The 24,972-nt window shown below is 40.2% G+C and overlaps 1 protein-coding gene across 4 annotated transcripts in view; it reads left to right on the plus strand.

Annotated features, from left to right (window-relative positions):
- The window catches only part of dock3 (dedicator of cytokinesis 3), a 918,089-nt gene that overhangs the window by 295,801 nt on the left and 597,316 nt on the right, over positions 1 to 24,972 (plus strand). For all 4 annotated transcript variants that reach the window (XM_043708484.1, XM_043708482.1, XM_043708483.1 and 1 more), the window contains exon 7: positions 1,448 to 1,532. In XM_043708484.1, the coding sequence (XP_043564419.1) occupies positions 1,448 to 1,532 (85 nt within the window). The remainder of the gene's footprint in view (positions 1 to 1,447; positions 1,533 to 24,972) is intronic.

Below are 24,972 nucleotides of genomic sequence, written 5' to 3' on the forward strand. Positions count from 1 at the left end.
TCCTTGAAATTTGCATGTAGACAGGTTGGTTAAAAGGTATTTGGCACACTTGCCTTCAATACTCAGTTTGAATATAGGAGTTGGGAAGTCACATTGAGGTTGTACAGGACATTGGTGAGGCCTCTTCTGGAATACTGTGTCCAGTTCTGGTCGCCCAGTTATACAAAGGATATTATCAAGCTGGAGAGGGTTTCGAACGATCTGTCAGTCTAAGCCCTCGAATTTCCTCATGAAATCTCTCCACTTCTTTATTTTGCATCCCTCCTGTAATATACTCCTTAAAACATTCATCTTTGACTCAGTCATTGATCATCTAATCTAATATTGCTTCATGTCATAGACTCAGTCACACAGCATGGAAACAGATCCTTCGATCCAACCATGCAGGATGTTGCCAGATATGGATGGTTTGAGTTGTAAAGAGAGGCTGGATCAGCTGGCACCATTTTACTGGAGCGTAGGAGGTTGAGAGGCCATCTAATAGAAGTTTATAAAATAATGAGAGATATACATTGAGTTAATAGTGGTTGTCTTTTCTGTAGGATGGGGGATTTCAAGACTAGAGGCACATTTTTAAGGTCAGAGGAGGAAGATTTGAAAAGACATGAGCAAGTTTTTTTACATAGAGCGTGTCTCACATGTGGAATGAACTTCCTGAGGAAATGGTGGATGCATGTACAATACAACATTTAAAGGACATTTAGATAGATATGTGAATCAAAAAGGTTTAGAGAATATGGGCCAGGAGCAGGTGGGACTACTTTACTTTGGGGTTATGTTCGGCATGCACGGTTAGATCGAAGAATCTGTTTCCATGCTGTCTGACTCTAAGTCTATGACATGAAGCAATATTAGATTAGATGATCAATGGCTGAGTCAAAGATGAATGTTTTAAAGAGTATCTTACAGGAGAGGTACAAAATAAAGAAGTGGAGAGATTTCATGAGGAAATTCTAGGGCTTAGACTGACAGATTGTTCGAAAGTTTAAACAACTAAAGGGATTCCTATCTGTTGTAGGGTGATTAAAATTGGGTATGGTCACGAAACCAGTATTAGATGAGCATAGATAGCTTAAGAGTTATGGTGCTGAAGATTTTACAGAGATGGAGAGGGGTAAGGCTTTTGGGTACATCATTTAAAAACAAGGTGGCTTGACCAGGAGCCGGTAGTCAGTTAGCAAGTGTGATAGATAAATAGGAATTATTGAGTTAAGACATGGACAGTAGCATTTAGGAGGGCTTCCGTTTACAGAAGGTAAGACATAGTCAAACTATACTTTTGTCTGTGTTACCTATCACCACTATTAAAGTCATGCACAGTAAGTAAAAGATTAGTGCCATATTAATTATTGTTCATTCTTGAATCACAGATGACTGTAAAGTATCTTGGTTTAAATGTACATTATTTGCTGCATGTACTCTAATACAGTTTTCTCTGATTCATCAGACAGATGGGCATGGACCTAGTTCCCAGAAAGGACTTTGAAATGGTTGATCCAGAACAGATAAGTGTGGCAGATCTCTACAAACTAGTAAGTGCTCAGTGGTATAATGTTTGTTTATGTGCAGCATCGAAGTTGCACCTGTGGAAAAGCCAAAAACTATCAATTTACCAACTCCGCTTGCCCAGTAAGCTTCTTGTAACATTTTGAAAAGTGTGTCTTCGGATTAGTACATTATTGACAGTAATATGAGAATTTAAAAATATCTACATGTCACAAGCTTGTGTGGCTGAAGTCAATGCAAGAATGTAAAGCATTCTGCAGTGCTTCAGTACTATGAGGCTTAATCGGAAATTTCAGCATTGGGATATTCTGATTCTTTATTTTCATTCCTATTTCTATAGCAGTTTTTGACAAATGGCTAAAAACTATCAAGACTACAAATAACTCCCGATAATTACAGAAACTTGGCTTAGGGAAAGGCAGGATTGGCAGCTTAATGTTCCAAGATATTGATGCCATAGAAAGGGTGGAAAGAAGGAGGCAAGAGAGGAGTGTGAGTGGCATTTTTGGTTAAGGTTAACTTAGGGAGGATATTCCTGGCAGTATTCTTATAGCTGTACTTAGGGACAATATTCCTGGCAGTATGACCAGTGAAGTTATATAAGTGAAACTGAGAAATAGGAAAGGGATGATAACCATATTGGAATTGTATTCTCGGCAGTTGAGAGTGTGGTGCTGGAAAAGCACAGCAGGTCAGGCATCATCTGAGGAGCAGGAGAATTGCTCATCAGGGCTTATACCCGAAACCTTGATTCTTCTGCTCCTCAGATGCTGCCTGACCTGCTCTGCTTATCAGCATCACACACTCAATTCTGATCTTCAGCATCTGCAGTCCTCATTTTCTATTGATTATACTATAGGCACCCCAATTATCAGTGGGAAATTGAGAAGCAAATTTCTAAGGAGTTCACAGTAAGAATAATAGGGTTGTAATGGTTGTTAATGTAATTTGTAACTTTCCAAACATAAACTGGGACTGTTGTGTTAAGGCCTTGGATGAAGAGGAATTTCTTAAGTGTGTACAAGAAAATTTTCTTGTTCAAAATGTGAATGTACCCATTAGAGAGGGAGCAAAACTTGATCTTCTCTTGGAAAATAAGGCAGGGCAAGTGACAGAGGGTGTCAGTGTGAGAGTACTTTGGGACCAGTGATTCTATTAGTTTTAAAATAGTTATGGAAGAGTATAGACCTGATCTAAAAGTTAAAGCTCTAAGTTGGAGTAAGGCCAATTTTGATGGTATTTGGCAAAGACTTTCAAAAGTTATTGGAACAGGTTATTCGCAGGTAACGGGGTTGTTGGATTATGGGAGACTTTCAAAATTTAGATAACAAGAGTCCAGAGACCGTATGTTCCTGTTATGGAGAAGGGCAAAGCTAGTGGGTGTCGGGAATGCTGGATGACTAGAAAAATTGAGATTCTTTTAAAAAAAAAGGTAACATATGACAGGCATAGACACTAGGGATCGAATGAATCCCGACCAGCGTATAAGGGCAGTAGGAGTATACTCGGAAATCAGGAGGGCAAAAAAAGTTAAAGATAATGCATAGAGATTCTACAAATACGTTAAGGACAAAAGAGTAACCAGGGAGAGAATAGGGCCTGTTATAGGTCAACAAGACCATCTATGTGTGGAATGACAGGAGATGGGTGAGATGCTAGATGAGTATTTTGTGTCAGTATTTACCATGGAGAACAATATGGAAGCTAGAGAACTTGAAGAAGTAAATAGTGAGATCTGGAAACGTGTCCATATTACAGAGGAGGATATGCTAGATGTCTTAAAATGCATGAAGGTGGATAAATCCCTGGGACCTGATCAGATGTGTCCCAGAACTTTGTGGGAAGCTGAGGATGTGTTTACTGGGCCCCTTACTAAGATAGCCATTGGTGAGGTGCTGGAAGACTGGAGATTGGTGAAGATATTACCATTATTTAAGAAAGGACGTAGGGATAAACCAGGGATCCATAGACCTGCGAGTCTGACATCAGTGGCAGGCAATTTGTTGGAGAGGATTCTAAGGGACAGGATTTACATGTATTTAAAAAGGCAAGGATTGATTAAGGATAGTCAATATGGCTTTGTGCGTGGCAAATAATGTGTCACAAACTTGATTGAGTTTTTGAAGAAGTGACAAAGAAGACTGATGAAAGCAGAGTGGCAGATGTTTTCAAATGGACTTCAGTAAGCTGTTTGGCAAGGTTCCACATGGTTGACTGGTTATCTAAGTTTGATAACATGGAATACAGGGAAAGCTAGCCATTTAGATTTAAAAACTTGGCTCGAAGGTAGGAGACAGAAGGTGGAGGTGGAAAGTTGTTTTTCAGACCAGAGGCCTGTGACCAGCGATGTGCCGCAAGGATCGGTCCTAAGTCCATTGCTTTTCGTCATTTATATAAATGCTTTGAGTATCAACAGAGGAGGAATGATTAGTAAGTTTGCAGGTGACCCCAAAATTGGAGGTGTAGTGGACAGTGAAGAATGTTATCTCAGCAGAATGGGACCTTGATCAGATAGGCTGATGGGTCAAGAAGTGGCAGGTGGAGTTAAATTTAGAAGAAGTGTAAAGTGTTGTATTTTGCTAAAGCAAGTCAGGGCAGGGCTTACATACTTAATGATAGAATCCTGGGAAGTGTTGCCAAACAAAGAGACCTTGGCGAACAGGTACATTGTTCCTTGAAAGTGAATTCACAGGGAAACAGAATAGTGAGGAAGATATTTGAGACACTTGCCTTTATCGATCAGTGCATTAAATATAGGAGTTGGAAAGTCATGTTGCAGCTGTACAAGACATTGGTTAGGCCACTATTAGAATACTGCATTTAATATCTATCGGAAAGATGTTGTGAAACTTGAAAGGTTTCAGAAAAGGTTTACTAGCATGTTGCTGGGTTTGGAAGGCTTGTGCTATTGAGAGAGACTGGATAGGCTGAGCAATTTTCCCTGGAGCATCAGAGGCTGAGGAGTAACCTTACAGAGGTTGATAAAATAATGAGGGGCATGCATTGGGCGAATAGCCATAGGCTTTTTCCTAGGGTAGGGGGAGTCTAAAACTGCAGGGTATAGGTTTAAGGTGAGAGGGGAAAGCCATGGTTGTGGGTCCGGTCACCGAGCTGGGAAGTTGATTTGCAGACATTTCGTCCCTTCTTGACGTGACCTATTCAGTGCTTTGGAGCTTCCTGTGAAGTGCTGCTATGCTGTGTCTTCTCCAATTTATTTGGTTCCATTCCGGCTGCTTCTGGTTGCCAGTCTGGTAATGGCCGATATATTGGGTGTAGATCTATGTGTTTGTTGATGGAGTCGATGGATGAGTGCCATGCTTCTAGAAATTTTCTGGCTGGCCTCTGTTTAGCTTGTCATAGAACATAGAACATTACAGCGCAGTACAGGCCCTTCGGCTCTCGATGTTGCGCTGACCTGTGAAACCAATCTGAAGCCCATCTAACCTACGCTATTCCATTATCATCCATATGTTTTTCCAATGACTATTTAAATGTCCTTAAAGTTGGCAACTCTGCTACTGTTGCAGGCAGGGTGTTCCTTGCCCTTACTACTCTCTGAGTAAAGAACCTACCTCTGATATCTGTCCTATATTTATCACTTTTCACTTTAAAGCTATGTCCCCTCATGCTAGCCATCACCATCTGAGGAAAACGCTCTCACTGTCTACCCTATCTAATCCTCTGATCATCTTGTCTGTCTCTATTAAGTCACTTCTCAACCTTCCTCTCTCTAATGAAAACAACCTCAAGTCCCATAGCCTTTCCTCATAGGACCTTCCCTCAATACCAGGCAATATCCAAGTAAATCTCCTTTGCACCCTTTCCGAAGCTTCCACATCTTTCCTATGAGGCAACCAGAACTGTACGCAATACTCCAAGTGTGGCCGCACCAAAGTTTTGTACAGCTGCAGCGTGATAAAACTCAGTCCCTCTACCAATAAAAGCTAACACTCCATATGCCCTATTAACAACCCTATCAACCTGGGTGGCAACTTTGAGGGATCTATGCACATTGACACCGAGATCTCTTTGCTCATCCACACTACCAAGAATCTTACCATTAGCCCAGTACTCTGTATTCCTGTTACTCCTTCCAAAGTGAACCGCCTCATACTTTTCCACATTACACCCCATTTGACACCTCTTGGCCCATCTCTGCAGCTTATCTATGTCCTTCTGCAACCTGCAACATTCTTCCTCATTGTCCACAACTCCGACTTTAGTGTCATCCGCAAATTTACGAACGCATCTTTCTCTGCCCTTATCCAGGTCCATGACAAACAGCACTGCCCCCAAAACAGATCCTTGCGGTATACCACTGGTAACTGAACTCCACGATGAACATTTCCTATCGACTACCATCCTTTGTCTTCTTATAACTAGTCAATTTCTAGTCCAGACTGCTAAATCTCCTTCAATCCCATGCCTCCGTATTTTGTGCAATAGCCTGCCGTAGTGAACCTTGTCAAATGCTTTTCTGAAATCCATATACATCACATCAAACGCTTTACTCTCATCCACCTGTTTGGTCACCTTCTCAAAGAACTCAATAAGTTTTGTGAGGCATGACCTTGTCTTCACAAAACCATGTTGATTATCCCTAATCAACTTATTCCTTTCTAGATGATTATAAATCATATCACATATAATCCTTTCCAACACTTTATCCACAACCAAAGTAAGGCTGACTGAAGTATAATCACCAGAATTGTCCTTACTCCCCTTTTTGAACAAGGGACAGCATTTGCTATCCTCCAGTTTTCTGACACTATTCCTGTAAACAATGACAACATAAAGATCAAAGCCAAAGGCTCTGCAATCTCCCCCCCCAGCTTCCCAGAGAATCCTAGGATAAATCCCATCCAGCCCAGGGGTCTTACCTATTTTCACACTTTCCAGAATTGGTAACACCTCCTCCTTATGAACCTTAATCCCATCTAGTCTAATAGCCTGTATCTCAGTATTCTCTTTGACATCATTTTTTTTTTCTGTGTGAATACTGATGAAAAATATTCATTTAGCGCCTCTCCTATCTGCTCGGACTCCATGGACAACTTCCCACTACTGTCCTTGACTGGCCCTAATCTTAGTTGAAACTTTATTGCTGGAACAGCACAGCAGGTCAGGCAGCATCCAGGGAACAGGAGATTCGACGTTTCGGGCACAGGCCCTTCTTCAGGAATGAGCTCATTCCTGAAGAAGGGCCTGTGCCCGAAACGTCGAATCTCCTGTTCCCTGGATGCTGCCTGACCTGCTGTGCTGTTCCAGCAATAAAGTTTCAACTTTGATCTCCAGCATCTGCAGACCTCACTTTCTCCTCGAAGATTTCAACCTACTGCGAATCCTCTTACAAGGATGCCTTCCTTGAAGAAGCACTCTGCCTCTCTCTAGGCTCATTCCTGAAGAAGGGCCTGTGCCCGAAACGTCGAATCTCCTGTTCCCTGGATGCTGCCTGACCTGCTGTGCTGTTCCAGCAATAAAGTTTCAACTTTGATCTCCAGCATCTGCAGACCTCACTTTCTCCTGGCCCTAATCTTACCCTAGTCATTCTTTTATTCCTGACCTACCTATAGAAAGCTTCAGGGTTTTCCTTGATCCTACCTGTCAAATACTTTTCATGTCCCCTCCTGGCTCTTCTTAGCTCTGTCTTTAGGTCCTTCCTGGTTAACTCGTAATTCTCAAGTGCTCTAACTGAGATTTCACGTCTCATCTTGCATAAGCCTTCTCATTCCTCTTGACAAGAGATTCAACTTCTTTAATAAACCACGGTTCCCTTGCTCAACCACTTGCTCCCTGCCTGACAAGTACAAATATGGCTTTGTAACAAGTAATAATGGGATTTATGCAGAATAACATTTATAGGCACCATAAATGTCATTACTTCAAAAAGCCAGGTTTATTTTCTTCTATTAATTACACTGTACCATTTATTCTTTATTGTAGTAATTGCTGCTCTCTAACATTTCTGATATCGTTTATTAAAATACTAATGCTTCAACTTGGAGAAATAACCCTTATCCTACTTGTGCCAACTCAGGAACAGTTAGATATCTACCATGTAACAACAGGATTTTTTTTAAATTTGGGGGCAGTAGCCTCCATATGGCACAGTCACATAAAAGATGTGTTTTGAGTGATAGTGCCATGTGCGACTTATGACTCTTTCAGAAGTGGAAGCTTTAATTTCTCTGAGTTTCAATGTCAGTCTAACGTATGGACCCAAGCAATGAAACTGAATATAGAAGGAAGACCGACTGTCTGTCTCTTTAATGTGCTTAACCTCAACACAATAATCTGTACAACCTCAGCACATTATGTATAAGCTATTAAAATGAAAATAGGGGACTCAGAAATGCATCACCTCACGTTGGGAATTTCAATACATCTGTTGTAGGGTGAAATATTACAGAATGGAATGTAAAATGAAACAGACTTTACATTGCCGAAATTGTTCATAAATTAATTATAGATGGGAGAGCTTTTTTGGTTGCCTTGGTTACTCTTAGCTGGACATTAGTGTCATATATCGATTACTCTTTGTGTGAAGTTTTTAGCCATAAATATACCGTTTGTGGTTTGAACCTGTGTCGTTTAGCTGTATTCTTAGTTGGAGAGCCTTTTTGGTTGATTTATCTATCCTGAGAGATTTAATTGCTACTCTTCTTATTGTAGCATCAATTATTTCTTAAATAATTCAGCTTTTTTGTCTTGGTTACTCTTATCTGGACATTAGTGTCATATATCGATTACTCTTTGTGTGAAGTTTTTAGCCATAAATATACCATTTTGTGGTTTGAACCTCCTGTCGTTCAGCTGTATTCTTAGTTTAATTTAAAATGATAATCTCTGTTAACTTTTTCTTTACTTTTAATAATCCTATAGGTCAGATGCTCTATTTCCAGTCTTTAGTTTTTCATATTTATACTGCTGACAAAGGCACAGGCTGGCTATTCAATCTTGGAAACCAATAACAACATTCAGTTAATCATGGCTGATTTGTATCATAACTTCATTTACCTTTGCCTACTTAAAATTTGTATCTGTCTCAGTTTTGAAATTGTTGATGGACCACCCTCAATGTTTTGGGGAAGAGAGTTCTAGATTTACATTACGCTTTATATGGAAAGGGCTTACTTGTGTCATTCTGGAATAGCCTATCTAAAATTTTTATGTTAAAAATCACACAACACCAGGTTGTAGTCCAACAGGTTTAATTGGAAGCACACTATCTTTTGGAGCGTCACTCCTTCTTCAGGTGATACTATTACCTGATGAAGGAGTGACACTCCGAAAGCTAGTGTGCTTCCAATTAAACCTGTTGGACAATAACTTGGTGTTATGTGATTTTTAACTTTTTACACCCCAGTCCAACACCGGCATCTCCAAATCATAAAATTTTAATGGTTATGAATTTTATTCTGTTCTCTTCACTAGACAAGATAGTTCCTCTCAACTCTCAATCATCGTAAAGACCTCAATTTTTTTATTTAATTCCTGAATCTTTACTTGAGGCACCCAGTCCTCATAATTTGACTCTTTAGTGTTCTAATGATCTGTGTTGCAACCACTACAAAACCAGTTTATGGTCACTGAATGTGGTGCCCAGAATTAAATGCAGTAGATAGTCTTTTAAATAAAAGTAAAGGTCTATGCTATGCATTATGTGGTCTCTTAAATCTCCTTAAGCCTGTGCATTCCTTACAAAGGTAACCTGAAGTTATTGATCCATTAGACTATTTATAGTTTGAGTCAGAGAGCAAAGGCATATAGTTGGGACTGAAATTAAAATATCCAATCAAGTGGCGGAATAGCCTGTTCTTCTGTCAGCTTCCTACTATTTTATACTGGTTTGTTAAACATTCATTATGTAAGGGTACTTTGAAGTGATTACTTCTTGCAATGTTACCTTTCTTAATTTACCTTGTCACCTATTCAGTTGCTGCTGATGCAGTTAGTGTTTCTGTTCTGCTGGGAAAAAGTGAGGTCTGCAGATGCAGTGAGGTCAGCCCTTCCTGAAGAAGGGCTTATGCCCGAAACGTCGATTCTCCTGTTCCCTGGATGCTGCCTGACCTGCTGCCCTTTTCCAGCAACACATTTTCGTTTCTGTTCTGCTGGTCATATAGTCCTACAGCACGGAGACAGACCCTTGGCCCAATCTGGTCCATGCCGATCAAAATGTCCATCAACACTAACCCCATTTCCCTGTAATTGGCTCATGTCCTTCTAAAGCGTTCCTAACCATGTATTTGTCCAAATGCCATTTAACTGTTGTTAATGTGCCTGCCTCAACCACTTCCACTGGCAGCTCATTCCACATGCGTACCACCCTCTGTGTAAAATAAAGTTGTCCCTCAGGTTCCCTTTTATTCTTTCCCCTCTAACCTTAAACTGATTCCCTCCAGTCCTCGATTCCCCAACCTTGGGAAAAAGACTGAGTGCATTCACCCTATCCATGCCTCTTATGATCTTGTACACTTCTATAAGATCCCCCCTCAGTCACCTATGCTCTCATGAAAAAAATCCCAGTTTGTCCAACCTCTCCCTGTAACTCAGACCCTTAAGTCCTATCAACATCCTTGTAAGTTTTTTCTGCACTCTTTCCAGTGTAATAACATCCTTCCAGTATCAAGGTGACCAAGACTGAATACAATACTCCAAGTGTGGCCTCACCAGCACCCTGTACAACTGCAACTTAACTTCCCAACTTTTATACTCAGTGCCCTGACTGATGAAGGCCACTGTACCAAAAGCATTCTTCACTGCCCTGTGTACCTGTGACTTCACTTTCAGAAAATCATGCACCTCAACTCCAAAGTCTCTACATTCCTCTACACTCCTTAAGGCCCTACCATTCACATTGAAACTCCTACCTTGATTTGACTTTCCAAAATGAGTATATCATGCTTATTGATATTAAACTCCACTTGCTATTTCTTCGCCCACTTCCCCAGCTGATTAAAGTCCTGCTGCAATTTCTGATAACCTTCCTCACTGTCCACCTATTTTAGTGTCATCAGCAAACTTACTATTCATGCCTTGTATATTCTCATCCAAGTCATTGATATAGATAACCAACAGCAATGGGCCCAACACTGACCCCTGAGGCATTCCACTAATCACAGGCTTCCAGTCCGACAAGCATCCTTAAATGATTACACTCTGTTTCCTACCATCAAGCCAATTGTCTATCCAATTTGCCAGCTCCACCTGGATTCCATGCAACCTAACATTCCAGAGCAGCCTACAATGTGGAACCCTATCAACAGTCTTACTAAAATTCATGTAGACACGGTCTACCACTCTGCCCTTGTCAACCTTCCTGGTCACTTCATCAAAGAGCTCTGACAAATTTGTAAGGCATGATCTCCCATGCAAAAAGCCATGCCGACTATTCCTAATCAAACCCTGTTTTTCCAAATGCATGTATATCTAATCCCTGAGAATCTTCTCAATTAGCTTACTGACCACAAATGTTAGGCTTGCTGCTCTATAGTTCCCAGTTCTTGAGTAAGGGCACAACATTCGCTATCCTTCAGTCTTCCGGACCTCCCCCCATTGCTAATGATGATGCAAAAATATCAACCAGGGCCCCAGCAATTTCTTCCCTAGTCTCTTGCAGTGTGCTTAGATATATCTGGTCAGGACCAGGAGATTTTTCCACCTTCATACATTCTAATACATCCAACACCTCCTCTACTGTGATATAGAATGCCCCCAAGATATAGGCGGAAGTGGGTACTGCAGATGCTGGAGATTAGAGTCAAGATTAGAGTGGTGCTGGTAAAGCACAGCAAGTCAGGCAGCATCTGAGGAGCAGGAAGATCAATGTTTTGGGCAAAAGCCCTTCTTCAGGAAACTCTGTCCTCAGAATATGATCAATAACTTCCCCAAGCTCCCAAATCATCTTGTGTTTCTGCATGGTAAACACAGAGGAGAAATATCATTGAGAACCTCGCCCATTTCCTGCAGTTCTACACATACATGTCCACTTTGGTCGTTGAGGGGTCTTGTTCTCTCTCTTGTTTTTCTTTTTCCTTTAATATGCTTAAAGAACCTCTTTGAATTTGCCCTAATCTTCACAGCTAAGGCTATGTTGTGCCCCCTTTTCGTCCATCTGATTTTCTTCTTCAGTAAACTGCGTGTATTTAGGTTCAGCGATGTCTTTATGTCATAATGTTTAGGAATGATTTTTGAACATCACAATAGCCATTTGATGCAGTTGCCACTTCAGATAATGTGCTAAAGTCCATGCCTGTTTCCCAACATCTGAAATCACAGCCCCATTTATTTAAATGGAGTTTATAAAATTACTTATGAGTAATTATCTATGTTTTTAAGCAACTACCAGATGCGTAATAATATTGTTTGTTCCTCTCCTGATACAAAAAAAAGGTTTGTATCAATTTGGCAAAATTTATTGCAAGTACCCAAAGAGAATGTAAGGACAATCAGAAAATTCCATCAAAATCTTCTATACCCATGACCGGTCCTAGAAAGACAAGGATAAGAGCAAGAGATATATGGAAGCATCATCACCTACAAATTCCCCTCCAAAGACTCGCTTGAAACTATATTTCCGTTCTTTCATCATCACCACAGGTCATTATCCTGTAACTCCTTTCCTAACAGCACCATCGGTGTACCTATAGTGGTTCAGTACTAAGACCAATTTAAGGATGCTGGCCTATTCTCATGAAAAAAAAGTTTTTTAAAAAATTCCTGTCTTAAGTATACCGAAAGGCTCCACAAAAGCCCTATTTAATTTCAGTCAGCTATGAATATTCTTATTGCAATGCATTACCCAAATGCATTTAAGTTCTTTATGAAGGGTCAAAACTTTGCTCTCTCTCCACACAACCTCCCAGTCCTACTGAGTTTCTCCAGCACTTTGTTTTTGTTTCAATTTAAGTGGGAGGGGAATGATATAAAAGAGACCTAAGGGGCTAAGGGACAACTTTTTCACACAGAGGGTGGTACGTGTATGGAATGAGCTGCCAGAGGTAGTGGTGGAAGCTAGTACAATTGCAACATTTAAAAGGCATCTGGAGGGTATATGAATAGGAAGGGTTTAGAGATTTATGGGCCAGTTACTGGCAATTGGGACTAGATTAGGTTGGGATATCTGGTCAGCATGGACGAGTTGGACTGAAGGGTCTGTATCCATGCTGTGTATCTCTATGACTCTATAACTCTAAGTCTAATCTATGACCAGTTGTTCACAGCTCTTTACCCCAAATGCACTTTGCTGTGAAGTTTAATGTTTGATTAAATGGTACTATAAGAGTTAGGTTAAACAAAAGGTTAACTTTGGCTCAGAAGTTCCAGTAGCTCGATACTTGTTGGAGCAGCATATATTGGTGTTGCACATTAACAGAAAAGTGAAGATTCTAAGGAATAATACCACTGGATCTGGAGCCCTCCAAAAGAATCCATTAAAGACGAACAATTCAGAAATTTTTACTTTCATTACTTTAATAGTCATTCAGGAAAAGTTAAATAATTAAAAATGTAGTCTAATTCCTGGATAACTATTATGTTGATCCTTCCAATTTACCATGTGCTGATTGCATCTCCCCTATCCCCTGGAACCCTGACAGCCACCCTAAATCAACACAATCTCACCCCTTCTCCCTCTGCTGCTATACTTCTCAAACTCCACTGAACCTCCTCAAACCCCAGCGTTATGTCCCCAAACACCTACTTTCCCTGACACCAACCACACCCAAGTGTTTCAACCTCTGGTAAGGACTCCATCAGTTACCTGACACCCTAATCTCTGAAGCAACTTCCACCTTAACCCTATGTTGCAACAAAGTGCTCAGTGTCCTACTGTGCTGTTGGACATTTAGATCTCACAGCAAAGCAAACTGACTGCTGCAGAAGTGGGCATAACTTACTCCAACTAGCCTGCTGTACTAGAACTGTACTGAGTTCAGCTATGCTCCATATTTTTGAAGGATCAAACTCTGAATTGCCAACTAGAAGCATGAAGATCAGTACCTTTGGAAGAAAGATAGGAGCAGATTGGCAATCTAAGTGTGATTGACACACTACCAGTACTAGGAAGCAGAAAACAAAATTAAAATTAGTTCAACAGTAACAGAAATATGCTGATCTTCACTCTCTTTGCACAGTCTAGTCTCTGGGGTGTGATTAAAAGTCTTGGGCTATTATGGTTCAGTTATATTTGACTTTTAGACTGTCGATTAGTTACTTCCTGTTGATAAAGTGGTTACTCTTGATATACTTTGAGTAGTTATTTGGAAGTCAAGAGAAATTTTGTTTGACAAAAGTTAATTTGTCAGCAACATGTAAATCCGAGTGATTTGCGAGAGGGGAGATCAGTGGAAACTGAAGAAAATTCTCAGAAATTATTTTTGTTTGCAATTTTCTTTAGCTGTTAAAAAAAATCACACAACACCTGGTTATAGTCCAACAGGTTTAATTAGAAGCACTAGCTTTCGGAGTGCTGCTCCTTCATCAGGTGGTTCTGGAAAATAAGATTGTAAGACACAGAATTTATAGCAAAAGTTTACAGTGTGATGTAACTGAAATTATCCATGTAAGATTCTGTAAATCCTTCTTACCATTGTGGCACAGACAGCCTCACAAAGGGAAGCTCATCCTTAAATACATTATCTGGGCTGACATGACACCAATTGTTAAAGTTCCCTTGCGATTTACATCTGCAAGAACTGAAACCAACATGGTCATTCTAAAAGATGAGGGATTTAACAAACAATCCAGGTCCTTTTCAATATATAATTTCAAATACATCACACTGTAAAATTTTGCTATAAATTCTGTGTCTTGCAATCTTATTCTCCACAACCACCTGATGAAGGAGCAGCGCTCCAAAAGCTAGTGCTTCCAAGTAAACCTGTTGGACTATAACCTGATGTTGTGTGATTTTTAACTTTGCACACTGCAGTCCAACACCGGCATCTCCAAATCATTCTTTAGCTGTTATTGACTGTTTGTAGCAGATATTTGACCATGTGACGAAAGGAACCTGCTTTAAATGTGACACTTTGCAGTGTGATAGATTTGTTCCAAAAATAAATTAGATAAAAATGTTTGAAGTCTACTAGATATTTATTTGTGTTGGGATTGTGTAGGTAGCTTAAGTGTAATATTCTAGCATACAATGCAGATTTTCAGTTCAGTAATAGCTGCAGAAATGAGAAGAACAATGGATTAAAAAGAAATTCTGAAAGGAATGCAAATAGGGAAAATAAAAACATATCACAGTTATTCAGTAGATGTTCAGAGTGTCCTGAACTTTAGTATTATTTATTCGAAACTGTTGTAAACATGATTTGGCGATATACAAATTTAGTTGTGAATTAGTGGAAAAAAATGTCTTGAAGGAATTAAAAAGAAACAATAAGGTGTCCCCACATCTCGACTAGTATGCCGAGGATCATGTCCCACCTGCTACAGTGATGTGTCATAACACATCTGAACAGGTAGTAGTGGATAAATCAACATAAGTTACCTTTAAATCGGCTCTTTATTAAGAAATCTCAGAGACAATCAAGCGCTGAAACAATGAATTAAACTTTGTTGCATGTAGCAACCAAAATAAGATCTCTCAAGTAAGCAAATTAAGCCTCACAAACCAAATTAACTATGACCCAATTGAAGAAAGCTGGCCCAGGATTTCAGCCAATCATATTTGTCTCTGGAGGTATCCAGAATTTGATCTTGTATTCTGTTGTTCTTAGATGTTCTGCTAAGGTGGAGTTCTGATGCTCGATTCTAATATAGATTTTCGTCCTTTGGATCTGTGTGTTATATTGATGATTCTTTAAGCACTTTCATCTAAATTACTGCATGTTTGCAACTTGGCTACTTATCAGAAGAACCTTCTTTGGTCCTTGTTCCATTGGGCCTTAACTGTCTGTTTGAAGACACAACTTGCCTATGATAATTTCTTAAATATTTCTGCAGTGTAATCCTTAGCGTTTAGTTTAACAAGCAGTCAAAGCAATTTTGTTTATGTAATCTTCACTCCTCCTTTTATCAGACACGGCTAATTATTTTCAATTCCTGTATAAGTCTGCCCTTGTCTTTGTTCATTCCAGACAGAGTTATTGCTGCTTTTTTTCCATGTGTAAGGTTTTCTTTTGTTGTTTCTTTCAATCCCTGAACAGTTATTAAAGGTTTGACTTATATGATTTCACAAGTTTGATTAAAAATACCTACCAGTGATGCAAATTCCTTGTGAAGATCATTGTAAGTCCATTTGGCTGATTGTTGTGACTGAAGAGCCTCATTCTTGATTTGCAGGATCGTCAGCATGTGGGGCACAGGAACTCCTAATTTGGAAGAGCTGTGGTGTAGGCAAAGTCACTCTGTTGTCTCTGTCTTTGTTTAGTAACTTTGCATCAGTTTGTTTTAAACTTGCAGTTTGCTTTCCTGCTTGTTGCGCAACATGGTCCAGCCTCCTGCTCCAACTCAGCCAGTCTTTTCAGCTTTACTTCAAAGCATTTGTGAAGTGCACCTCAATTTTGCTTACCAGAGTGTTGATTTCTATAAAATACTGCTTATGGCATTCTGGGTTCCTCAAAGCCCAGCCTGATGTCTTGCTCAGTCCATTTGATCTCACAAGAGAATGCATTCAGTCCTGGGCAGATTGATTCTTTTGAGGACTTCGGTGTTAGTGATGTAGTCCTGCCTCTGATGTTCATGATGGTTCAAAGCCAAGGTTAATTGAGGCATTTCAGCCACATTTGTTTTCTGTACAAAAACGTGATTCTGATATATCAGAGAATACGAATGACAGCCATTCTGTATACTTGAAGCTAAAGATCTTTAATGAATCGTTTCAATAAACGTGTTTAGGAAAACAGCCAGAGTTGCTGTTGGCTTTGGACATTCAATCCAAACATTTGATTGACATTGGCAATGGTGAGTCAGTTGTGGCGGGATCAAAATATGAGATGCTGGGTACTGAGGAACACCAGTTCAGTTTTGCATCCAGGATTCTAGCAGTGAGACAAAAATCTCTCAGTGACTGACAAGAGGCCTATTTGCAAACATTAACATTTGCTTATTATCTATTCTCATGTAATGCACATGCAATTTGCTATTCTCTGACACGGCAAAAAGAAGCAAGACAGCAGCAATTTCCACTATGAATATCTGAGCGGAGACCTGATATATCTCCAATTTATTTAGAATATGAGTCTTATTTTCAATAATGCACTTTGGAGAACACAAACACTTTGCATTATAATACCACTGGCAGCCTGATATGCACGCAGGGACAGGCACCCATCTTGTGGATTGAAGCAGGGTGTGGCTCAGGGCTCTTAACTTGCTCTCTTAGAGTTTACTTGCATTATGCCAGCTTGGATGGTTACAGCATCTCTGCCTTGCCTTGCCTTACCTTAACTTGCTTTTTTATGCATTGCTACTTTGTTCAGAACTTAGAGCCTAACAGTATCAGATGCAAAGCTTGCCATGTTTGCCGACAATAATCAGTGAAAGGGTGGGCATGTTCCTATATGGCATCCTGCCACATCAATCTCTCACCTGCAGTACGTGCCTCCAGATTATGCAGCATAATCACTGCATGCACTTCAACTAAGTGGCTATGTCTCAAAGTCAAAGATGATTAGTCCTCAGTGAAGTCAAGGGAGAATTGTCATCAGCTAGCAGTTTCTGACACAGTAACTCAAGTCTTCATCCAAAATCAGCCCAGTGGTTTAGACAGTTAGTCAGGTTCTTGGGCCAATCAGATTCATTGGCACATTGCAATCCAGGGACTGGGCCACAGTCAGTCCTCTAGATACATTGCAAGAATTTACATCTCTTGGGGTCTCCACAGACATCAATCGGAGGTCTGGTCACTTGCCAGTAATGGCATCCTTCCAAATCAACCACAAGGGTGTACCATAATCATTGCAGAGGATCTATCCACTGAAAGTTAAGAGGGTTTTATCAGGGGTCAGTGCTATGGTAGGATTACTGGGAAAGTCCATTGTGGGGATTGGAGGCAGCATGCTGGGATGCAGACAGGACAGTAACTGAAGGGAGGTAACGCAACATATAAACGTCAGAGACAATAGAGTATGGGAGTGCAAGGGTGCTGTGGAGGGGGCACATTGATGGATACCATCACCTTGACTTCATTTGATGGATTTTGCATAACTTTCACCTAACTGGACTGTATGCCTGTGGCTCAGGGGATAAATGGGGTGATAAACAGTTAAGTAAAAGTTAGATGAGAACAAAGAGAAGATTAAAGCTCATGAAATTGACAGTGGGAAAGGCAGAAAGGAACATGAATCTATGGGGGCCATCTCGATTGAAAAATTGGCTTGCAACTCAATCCATGAAGCCCTACCTGAGTTGCCTTTTAATCCTGATTCAAATACTGCGTTCAAGGTAAAAATGTCTGCTACTGTATCAAGTGTGCTAAATGGCTTGAGCTGCATACAACTGAATCAGATCAACAATGTATAGAGTCAATGTAGAGGCATCCCATTGTTGGTTATCTCTGTCTTGATGTTTTGAGGATGATGTTCAACTATTATTTGTTGGCCTCTGTGCCTGTATACACTAAGAGCATCCACATAAATACACGATGCATACATGTGTTTGGAAACCTAAGATCTTCAGTAAATGTACAGCAGTCTCCTCATGCATAGTTTCCAGCCAAAAGTGCATTCACCATACAGCGAAGATGCAGAAGAATCACAGTTGCTAGTTTTCCATACAATGTCATGCAGTTTAGAGAGGGGTTATGGCAGTAAGCTCTGTTTAGAGGTGATGGTCAGATCACTATGTCAGCATATCCAGCATATCTTCAGTGTGATATTTCTTCCACTGGGGTCAAAGAGGACATGAAGGTGCATCCTCCACATCTTCATTTTTCATGCATGTCATTTCTGGGGTTCATTGCAGTACAGCATAGACAGAGGATGTTGCTTAAGTTTTGAATTCTTTGCTTCTCACCAGTGGTGAACCCAACAAGGCCTTGTGATGGACAAAGAGGATCTGTGAGACCTGCAGAATTAGGCCAAATAAGAAAATGAAGAAGATTTTCAGAAGGAACAACACCTTTGGCATCTTACAGTGCAGCAGATTTAGCCAAAGCAATACAGAGTGGACTTTGCAAATCTCGTTCAATGGAATTGAGTTGCATGAAATTTGAGTAGATGGTCATTGGTGGCATCCCCCTTTTACATTTCATTGATAGTTTGAAATGTTTATTTTTGTTGCTTGTCTTACAATAATAGCACTTTGATTTTCTAAATGTACAGTAGCATATAAACCAGCATGCATTCTGTATACTGCAGGATTTTCTTTTATTCATAATTTAACTAAGTATAATTCAACTAATGTAACCACGAATGATGAAGGGCTTAAGCCCGAAAACATTGATTCTCCTGCTCCTCGGATGCTGCCTGACCTGCTGTGTTTTTTCAGCACCGCACTCTCAATTCTGTTCTCCAGCATCTGCAGTCCTCACTTTCTTCTAATTTAAACACCTGTCTTACATACAAAACGTTGAAATTTTACATACGTTGAAATTTTAATCTTAGTGTCCATAAACATGAAGACTATTACTGAATCTGTTAGGTATGTGAAGTTGATTTGTAGCATCTGGATGAAAAAAAAAAGAATGGCTGTCATGGGATAGTGGCAGTATCCCTGCCCCTGTTCCAGGAGGCCCAGTTTCAATCCTCAGCTGCTCCAGATGTATGTAATATCATCTTTACACATTGATGGAAATCTGTCATTATGGAGTATCTATCATTTGGTGAGATACTCCCACCCTGCATCGCATCTGTCACTAATCGAAATAATTGAACTATATGAATGATTCCAGTTCAGACTATATAGTGAAGATGGTGCCAAAAGTTAAAAAAAAAGTAGCCTTCGACAAGATAAATAGAAAGTTCATTAACAGAAGTTTTAAAAATAAATGCAATTCTAAAAACCTTGCAAATGCAAAAGAAAAGGATCTGACAGGCATGGTAAATTCAGACAATAATTGGTTGGCAATATTCTGTCACTGCAGTACAGTAACAGAGGCACTGATAGCTGCACTATGAAAGAAATAGCACTGAGATTGTTTTACAACCATACATATTCCAATGTGTCTGTTACCTAGGAAGATTTATCTATCAACACCGACAACTCTTAGGATCAATTTTACTTTCACCATGCCAGCCTCTTTCCTTCAATGTAGAGAAAGGTTGAAATCACACAAGTTGACTTTGTTCCTTTCTTGTCTGGTAGCAATTTGTCTTCAAGTTGTAAATCATATGAAAAAGTTCCATATGTTTAGAGATGCCACATTTCAGATAGTCTTAAACTAAACCTGCCCTAATTGATGGATATGAGAGTATATGTCACTATTCAAAGAAGAGCAATGGAGTTTTCCAGATATCCTAACCAATATTGATCCCCCATCATTGCTGAAACAGTTAATCTGATCAGTCAACTTATGACTGATATTGCTTTGTGTAGATTAGTTGCCCAGCTTCCTACATTACAGCCATCATTACATTTCAACAGTATATCTGATGAAAGATATTGACCTGAAATGTTAATTCTGTTCTTCTGTCTACCATTGGTTGCCACTGCTTTTAATTTTTACACCTTTGAATCAATTGTTCTAGCCTGCTGTGGAAATCGTGTAAAGGATCTTGCAGGTGGCTATCCACAAGTCCTTCAAGCTCGTCATTAGCATAATATTTGCTAAGCTTACAATCCATTTCCAGTCACCATGTTCAATGGCAATATCTCAAAAAGTAATTTGCCATCCCTGATAGTTATTACTGTAAAAACTCATTATTTCCTGTATATATTTATCCACTTGCATTAAGGCCACGATAATAGTTGGTCTTCCCTCACTTATCTGACTACCAATAACAGTAAGCCTGAGGAGGAAGATTCTGAAAAAACATTATTCCATTTTTGAGAATGTAACTGATGGTTTAAATAAAGGGGATGGTAGATGTACGTTCTTAGACTTGTAAGAGGCATTGAATAATCATACAAACGTTTAATTAGCACAATAGGGGCTCACGGAATTGAAAGTAATATGTTAGCCTTTGAACTAACACTTCAGTGGTCAGAAAGCCCGGTGAGGAACCAACATAGAACTTAGAACGATACAGCATAGAACAGGCCCTTCGGCCCACGATGTTGTGCCGAACATTTGTCCTAGCTTAAGCACCTATCCATGTACCTATCCAATTGCCGTTTTAAAGGTCACCAATGATTCTGACTCTGCCACTCCCACAGGCAGCGCATTCCATGCCCCCACCACTCTCTGGGTAAAGAACCTACCCCTGACATACCTCCTATACCTTCCACCCTTCACCTTAAATTTATGTCCCCTTGTAACACTCTGTTGTACCCGGGGAAAACGTCTCTAACTGTCTACTCTATGTATTCCTCTGATCATCTTATAAACCTCTATCAAGTCACCCCTCATCCTTCGCCATTCCAATGAGAAAAGGCCTAGCACTCTCAACCTATCCTCGTATGACCTATTCTCCATTCCAGGCAACATCCTGGTAAATCTCCTCTGCATCCTCTCCAAAGCTTCCACATCTTTCCTAAAATGAGGCGACCAGAACTGCAAGTCTTCAATCAATCAAGGTGATGAATAGCAATACCTTGAAAGCAGGAGAGCATAACCTACATGCACGCGTGCACATGCACACACTCTACCAATGTCCCAGCACTTGAGAAGCAACATTGTGGAACTTTGACCAACAAAAGTCTCACTACCTGCTCCGAACATATCACTTTATAAGACCTTCATTTCACCTTTAAAGCATTAAAACTATCCGAACATACTTGTCACATGAGAGACCATGGATCAAACTGAGGTAATTGTGTTTAAAAGTACATAACGTTCACCTGTAACTAATCTTCGTGTCTGTCTATGTGTGTGTATGTGAGATGTCACATTTAATTCAGGGTAAATATGTGAGAAACTATTCATTTCTTTAAAAAAAGTGCTATCAAAAACTTACTGCTGAGTTAAAAATTGAAATATGCTGTCCATGGTGAGAAAGGGCATATCAACTTCAGACAAAAGAGATTGATCATGGGAACTAAGAAATTATTTACATTCTATCTGTGACACTCTGTTCTTGACTGAGACAAAATGGTGGTGGGTAATGTATTCATGATTGGTACAAAGTCAGGTGAGCATGTGAGTTCTGAGGTCAGAAAGAGAGAGGGAGACACACAGTAATAGGATGGTCATTTTGAGTACAATGAGCGAGGCTATTTGCTTTGGTAGTAACAGTAGAAATAAAATTAATTTTAAATGGTGTGAAATAGAACTATTGTTATTCAGAGATTTAAGTATGCTCTTACAAGCTCAAAGTTAACATGCACATACAGCAAGCAATTGGGTAGGCCAATGGCATATTGGCCCTTATTGCAAGGGGACAAGAGTACAAGAATAAAGAAATCTTGATAAATTACATCGGAATTGGGTGAGACCACAACCAGACTACTGGTGCGTAGTCTTGGTCTTTATATCTAACGGGATATGTACTTGGAGGTTCATGGGAAGAAGGTTGTCCTGTGATGAAAGGCTGAGGAGCTTTGGTTTGCACAATTTAGAGTACACAAGGAAGAAACATGATCTCATTACCTGAAGGATTCTGATTGGGCTTAGCAGAGGAGTCCCTGACAGACCATTTTCCACATTGGGACATTTAGAAAATGGGGGCATTTAGAGTAAAGGTTAATGATTTAGGATTGGGATGAGAAGAAATGTCCTCACTGAAGACTTAGAAGTCTTCAGAATTCTCTACCAGAAGGGTTCTACATGCTCTATCATTGACTATATTTACTTTTGGACAGATTTTTGACCCTTCAGGGAATCAAGAGATACATGAAGCAGGCAGAAGTTCAACCATGATCATGTTGAATGTCAGAGCAGGCCAAGGGGTGAAAAGAAATAGGAGCATGAGAAGATCACGTGTTTGATGTGAAGAGGTAATTTGTTGGTTCTATCAAATAGTATCCTGCTTGAATCTGACCTGAGACCCCATTTTCTAAACATGTATATTTTAAATTTACGTTCATCACGTGAACAAAAAGGTAGAAATCAGTTACCCAAGTTTCTATATATTCCTAAGTAAATATTATCGTACCTCTGTAGGAAATCGTAAAGGGACATAAGCAAACTAACGTGTTCAGAAAATAGGGGCGACCATTCCAGTCATAAAAGGTATTCAGAAAAGCCAATTAGATTTTATTCTTTATCCAAAGCAGGTTGGAATTTAACTGATCAAATGGTTTCAGAGCACTGGTCAGACCCCATCTAGATGACAACATTCAAGTTTGGGCTCCGAACCTCAGAAAGGATATTGGACATTTGACAGACAGTGATGCATGAGAACAAATTGCTTAAACTTTGCTGGAATTCTTTCATGGGCAACACTGGCTAGACCAGTATATAATTACTAACTCTTCTCTAATTGCCGTTGAGAATTTAATCCCTGCTTTCCATGTGGTGTAGGTACACTCACAGTTTCAGGATTTTGACTCCGTGACACGGAAAAAATGTATATATAGGATGGTGGGGATCATTGTTTGGAAGATGGCTAAGGCGCCTTGGTGGATTACTGCAGCATATCTTCTAGGTGATGCACACTGCTGCCATTGTGCATTATTGATGTGGAAGTGAATGCTAGAAGTGTCAGATGGGTTGCCAATCAAACAGACTGGTTTGCCATGAATGGTATCTAGCATCTTGAGTTTTTGTAACTGCACTCATCCAGATCAGTGGAGATTATTCCATCACACTTCTGACTTGTGCTTTGTAAATGGTGGACAATGTTTGAGGAGTCAGGAAGTGAGTTACTTGCCACAGAACTGAACATTGTGCAATTATCGACAAACATCTCCACTTCTTCTGATGATGGGAAGGTGATTGATGAAGCGCCTACAAGTTCCTCTCCAAATGACGCACCATCCTGACTTGGAATTATATCACTGTTCCTTCACTGTTGCAATGTCAAAATCCTAACTGCCGTTCCCACACAGCACTGTGGTTGTACCTAAATGACATCCACTGTAGTGATTCAAGAAAACAGTCCACCAGTACCTTCAAAAGGGAAAATAGGGATAGATAATATATTCTGATCCAGCCAGGGATTCTCACATCCTGTAAAAAAAACTTGTATCTCTTTTTTGGAGCTCTTTTGGTCATTATTGGATCAATGTTATTGGAACTGGGTGGCCTGTGCAGCATCCAAATTGAACATCTTTGTGCTGCATAAGTGCCAGTTGATTACTGAATCCACCTTCTCTCAATTTCTTGGTGATCAAGAACAGACTGATGGAACGGGGGTTGGCAGAGTTGGAATTGTCCTGCTTTTTGTTGTCAGATCATACATGGGTAGTTTTCCACATTAATGGGTACAGCCAGTATTGTAACTGAACTGGAACAGGGACCAGTTCTGGAGCATAGATCTTGTTGTCAGGGCCCAAAGACTTTGCAGTGGGCATTGCCTTCAACTGTTTTCGAAATCAGTTTGAGTGATGCGCGTTGCCTGATGACTATGATCTGTAATGCTCAGGTCTGCACCAGGAAGCTGAGATGGATCATCCATTCAGTATTTCTGAGTTGTTGCAAATGCTTTTGTACTGACGTGCTGAGATACCCCATTATGGAGGATGGAAGTATTTGTAGAGCCACCTCTTCCAGATATAATTGAAATTGATTTATAGTCAGAGAGTCATAGAGATGTACAGCGTGGAAACAGACTCTTCGGTCCAACCCGTCCATGCCGACCAGATATCCCAACCCAATCTAGTCCCACCTGCCAGCATCCGGCCCACATCCCTCCAAACCCTTCCTGTCTCTTTTATATCTTTCCCTTCTCACCCTGAACCTATGCCCTCTAGTTCTGGACTCCCTGATCCCAGCGAAAAGACTTTGCCTATTTGCCCTCTCCATGCCCCTCATAATTTTGTAAACCTCTCTAAGGTCACCCCTCAGCCTCCGACGCTTCAGGGAAAACAGTCCCAGCCTGTTCAGCCTCTCCCTATAGCTCAAATCCTCCAACCCTGGCAACATTCTTGTAAATCTTTTCTGAACCCTTTTCAAGTTTCACAACATCTTTCTGATAGGAAGGAGACCAGATTGCATGCAATATTCCAACAGTGGCCTAACCAATGTCCTGTACAGCCTCAACATGACCTCCCAACTCCTGTACTCGCTACTCTGACCAAGAAAGGAAAGCATACCAAACGCCTTCTTCACTATCCTATCTACCTGTGACTCCACTTTAAAGGAGCTATGAACCTGCACTCCAAGGTCTCTTTGTTCAGCAACACTCCCTAGGACCTTACCATTAAGTGTATAAGTCATGCTAAGATTTGCTTTCCCAAAATGCAGCACCTCGCATTTATCTGAATTAAACTCCATCTGCCACTTCTCAGTCCATTGGCCCATCTGGTCAATATCTT

Source organism: Chiloscyllium plagiosum, chromosome 18, assembly GCF_004010195.1.
Source record: "Chiloscyllium plagiosum isolate BGI_BamShark_2017 chromosome 18, ASM401019v2, whole genome shotgun sequence".
Classification (NCBI taxonomy): Eukaryota; Metazoa; Chordata; class Chondrichthyes; order Orectolobiformes; family Hemiscylliidae; genus Chiloscyllium; species Chiloscyllium plagiosum.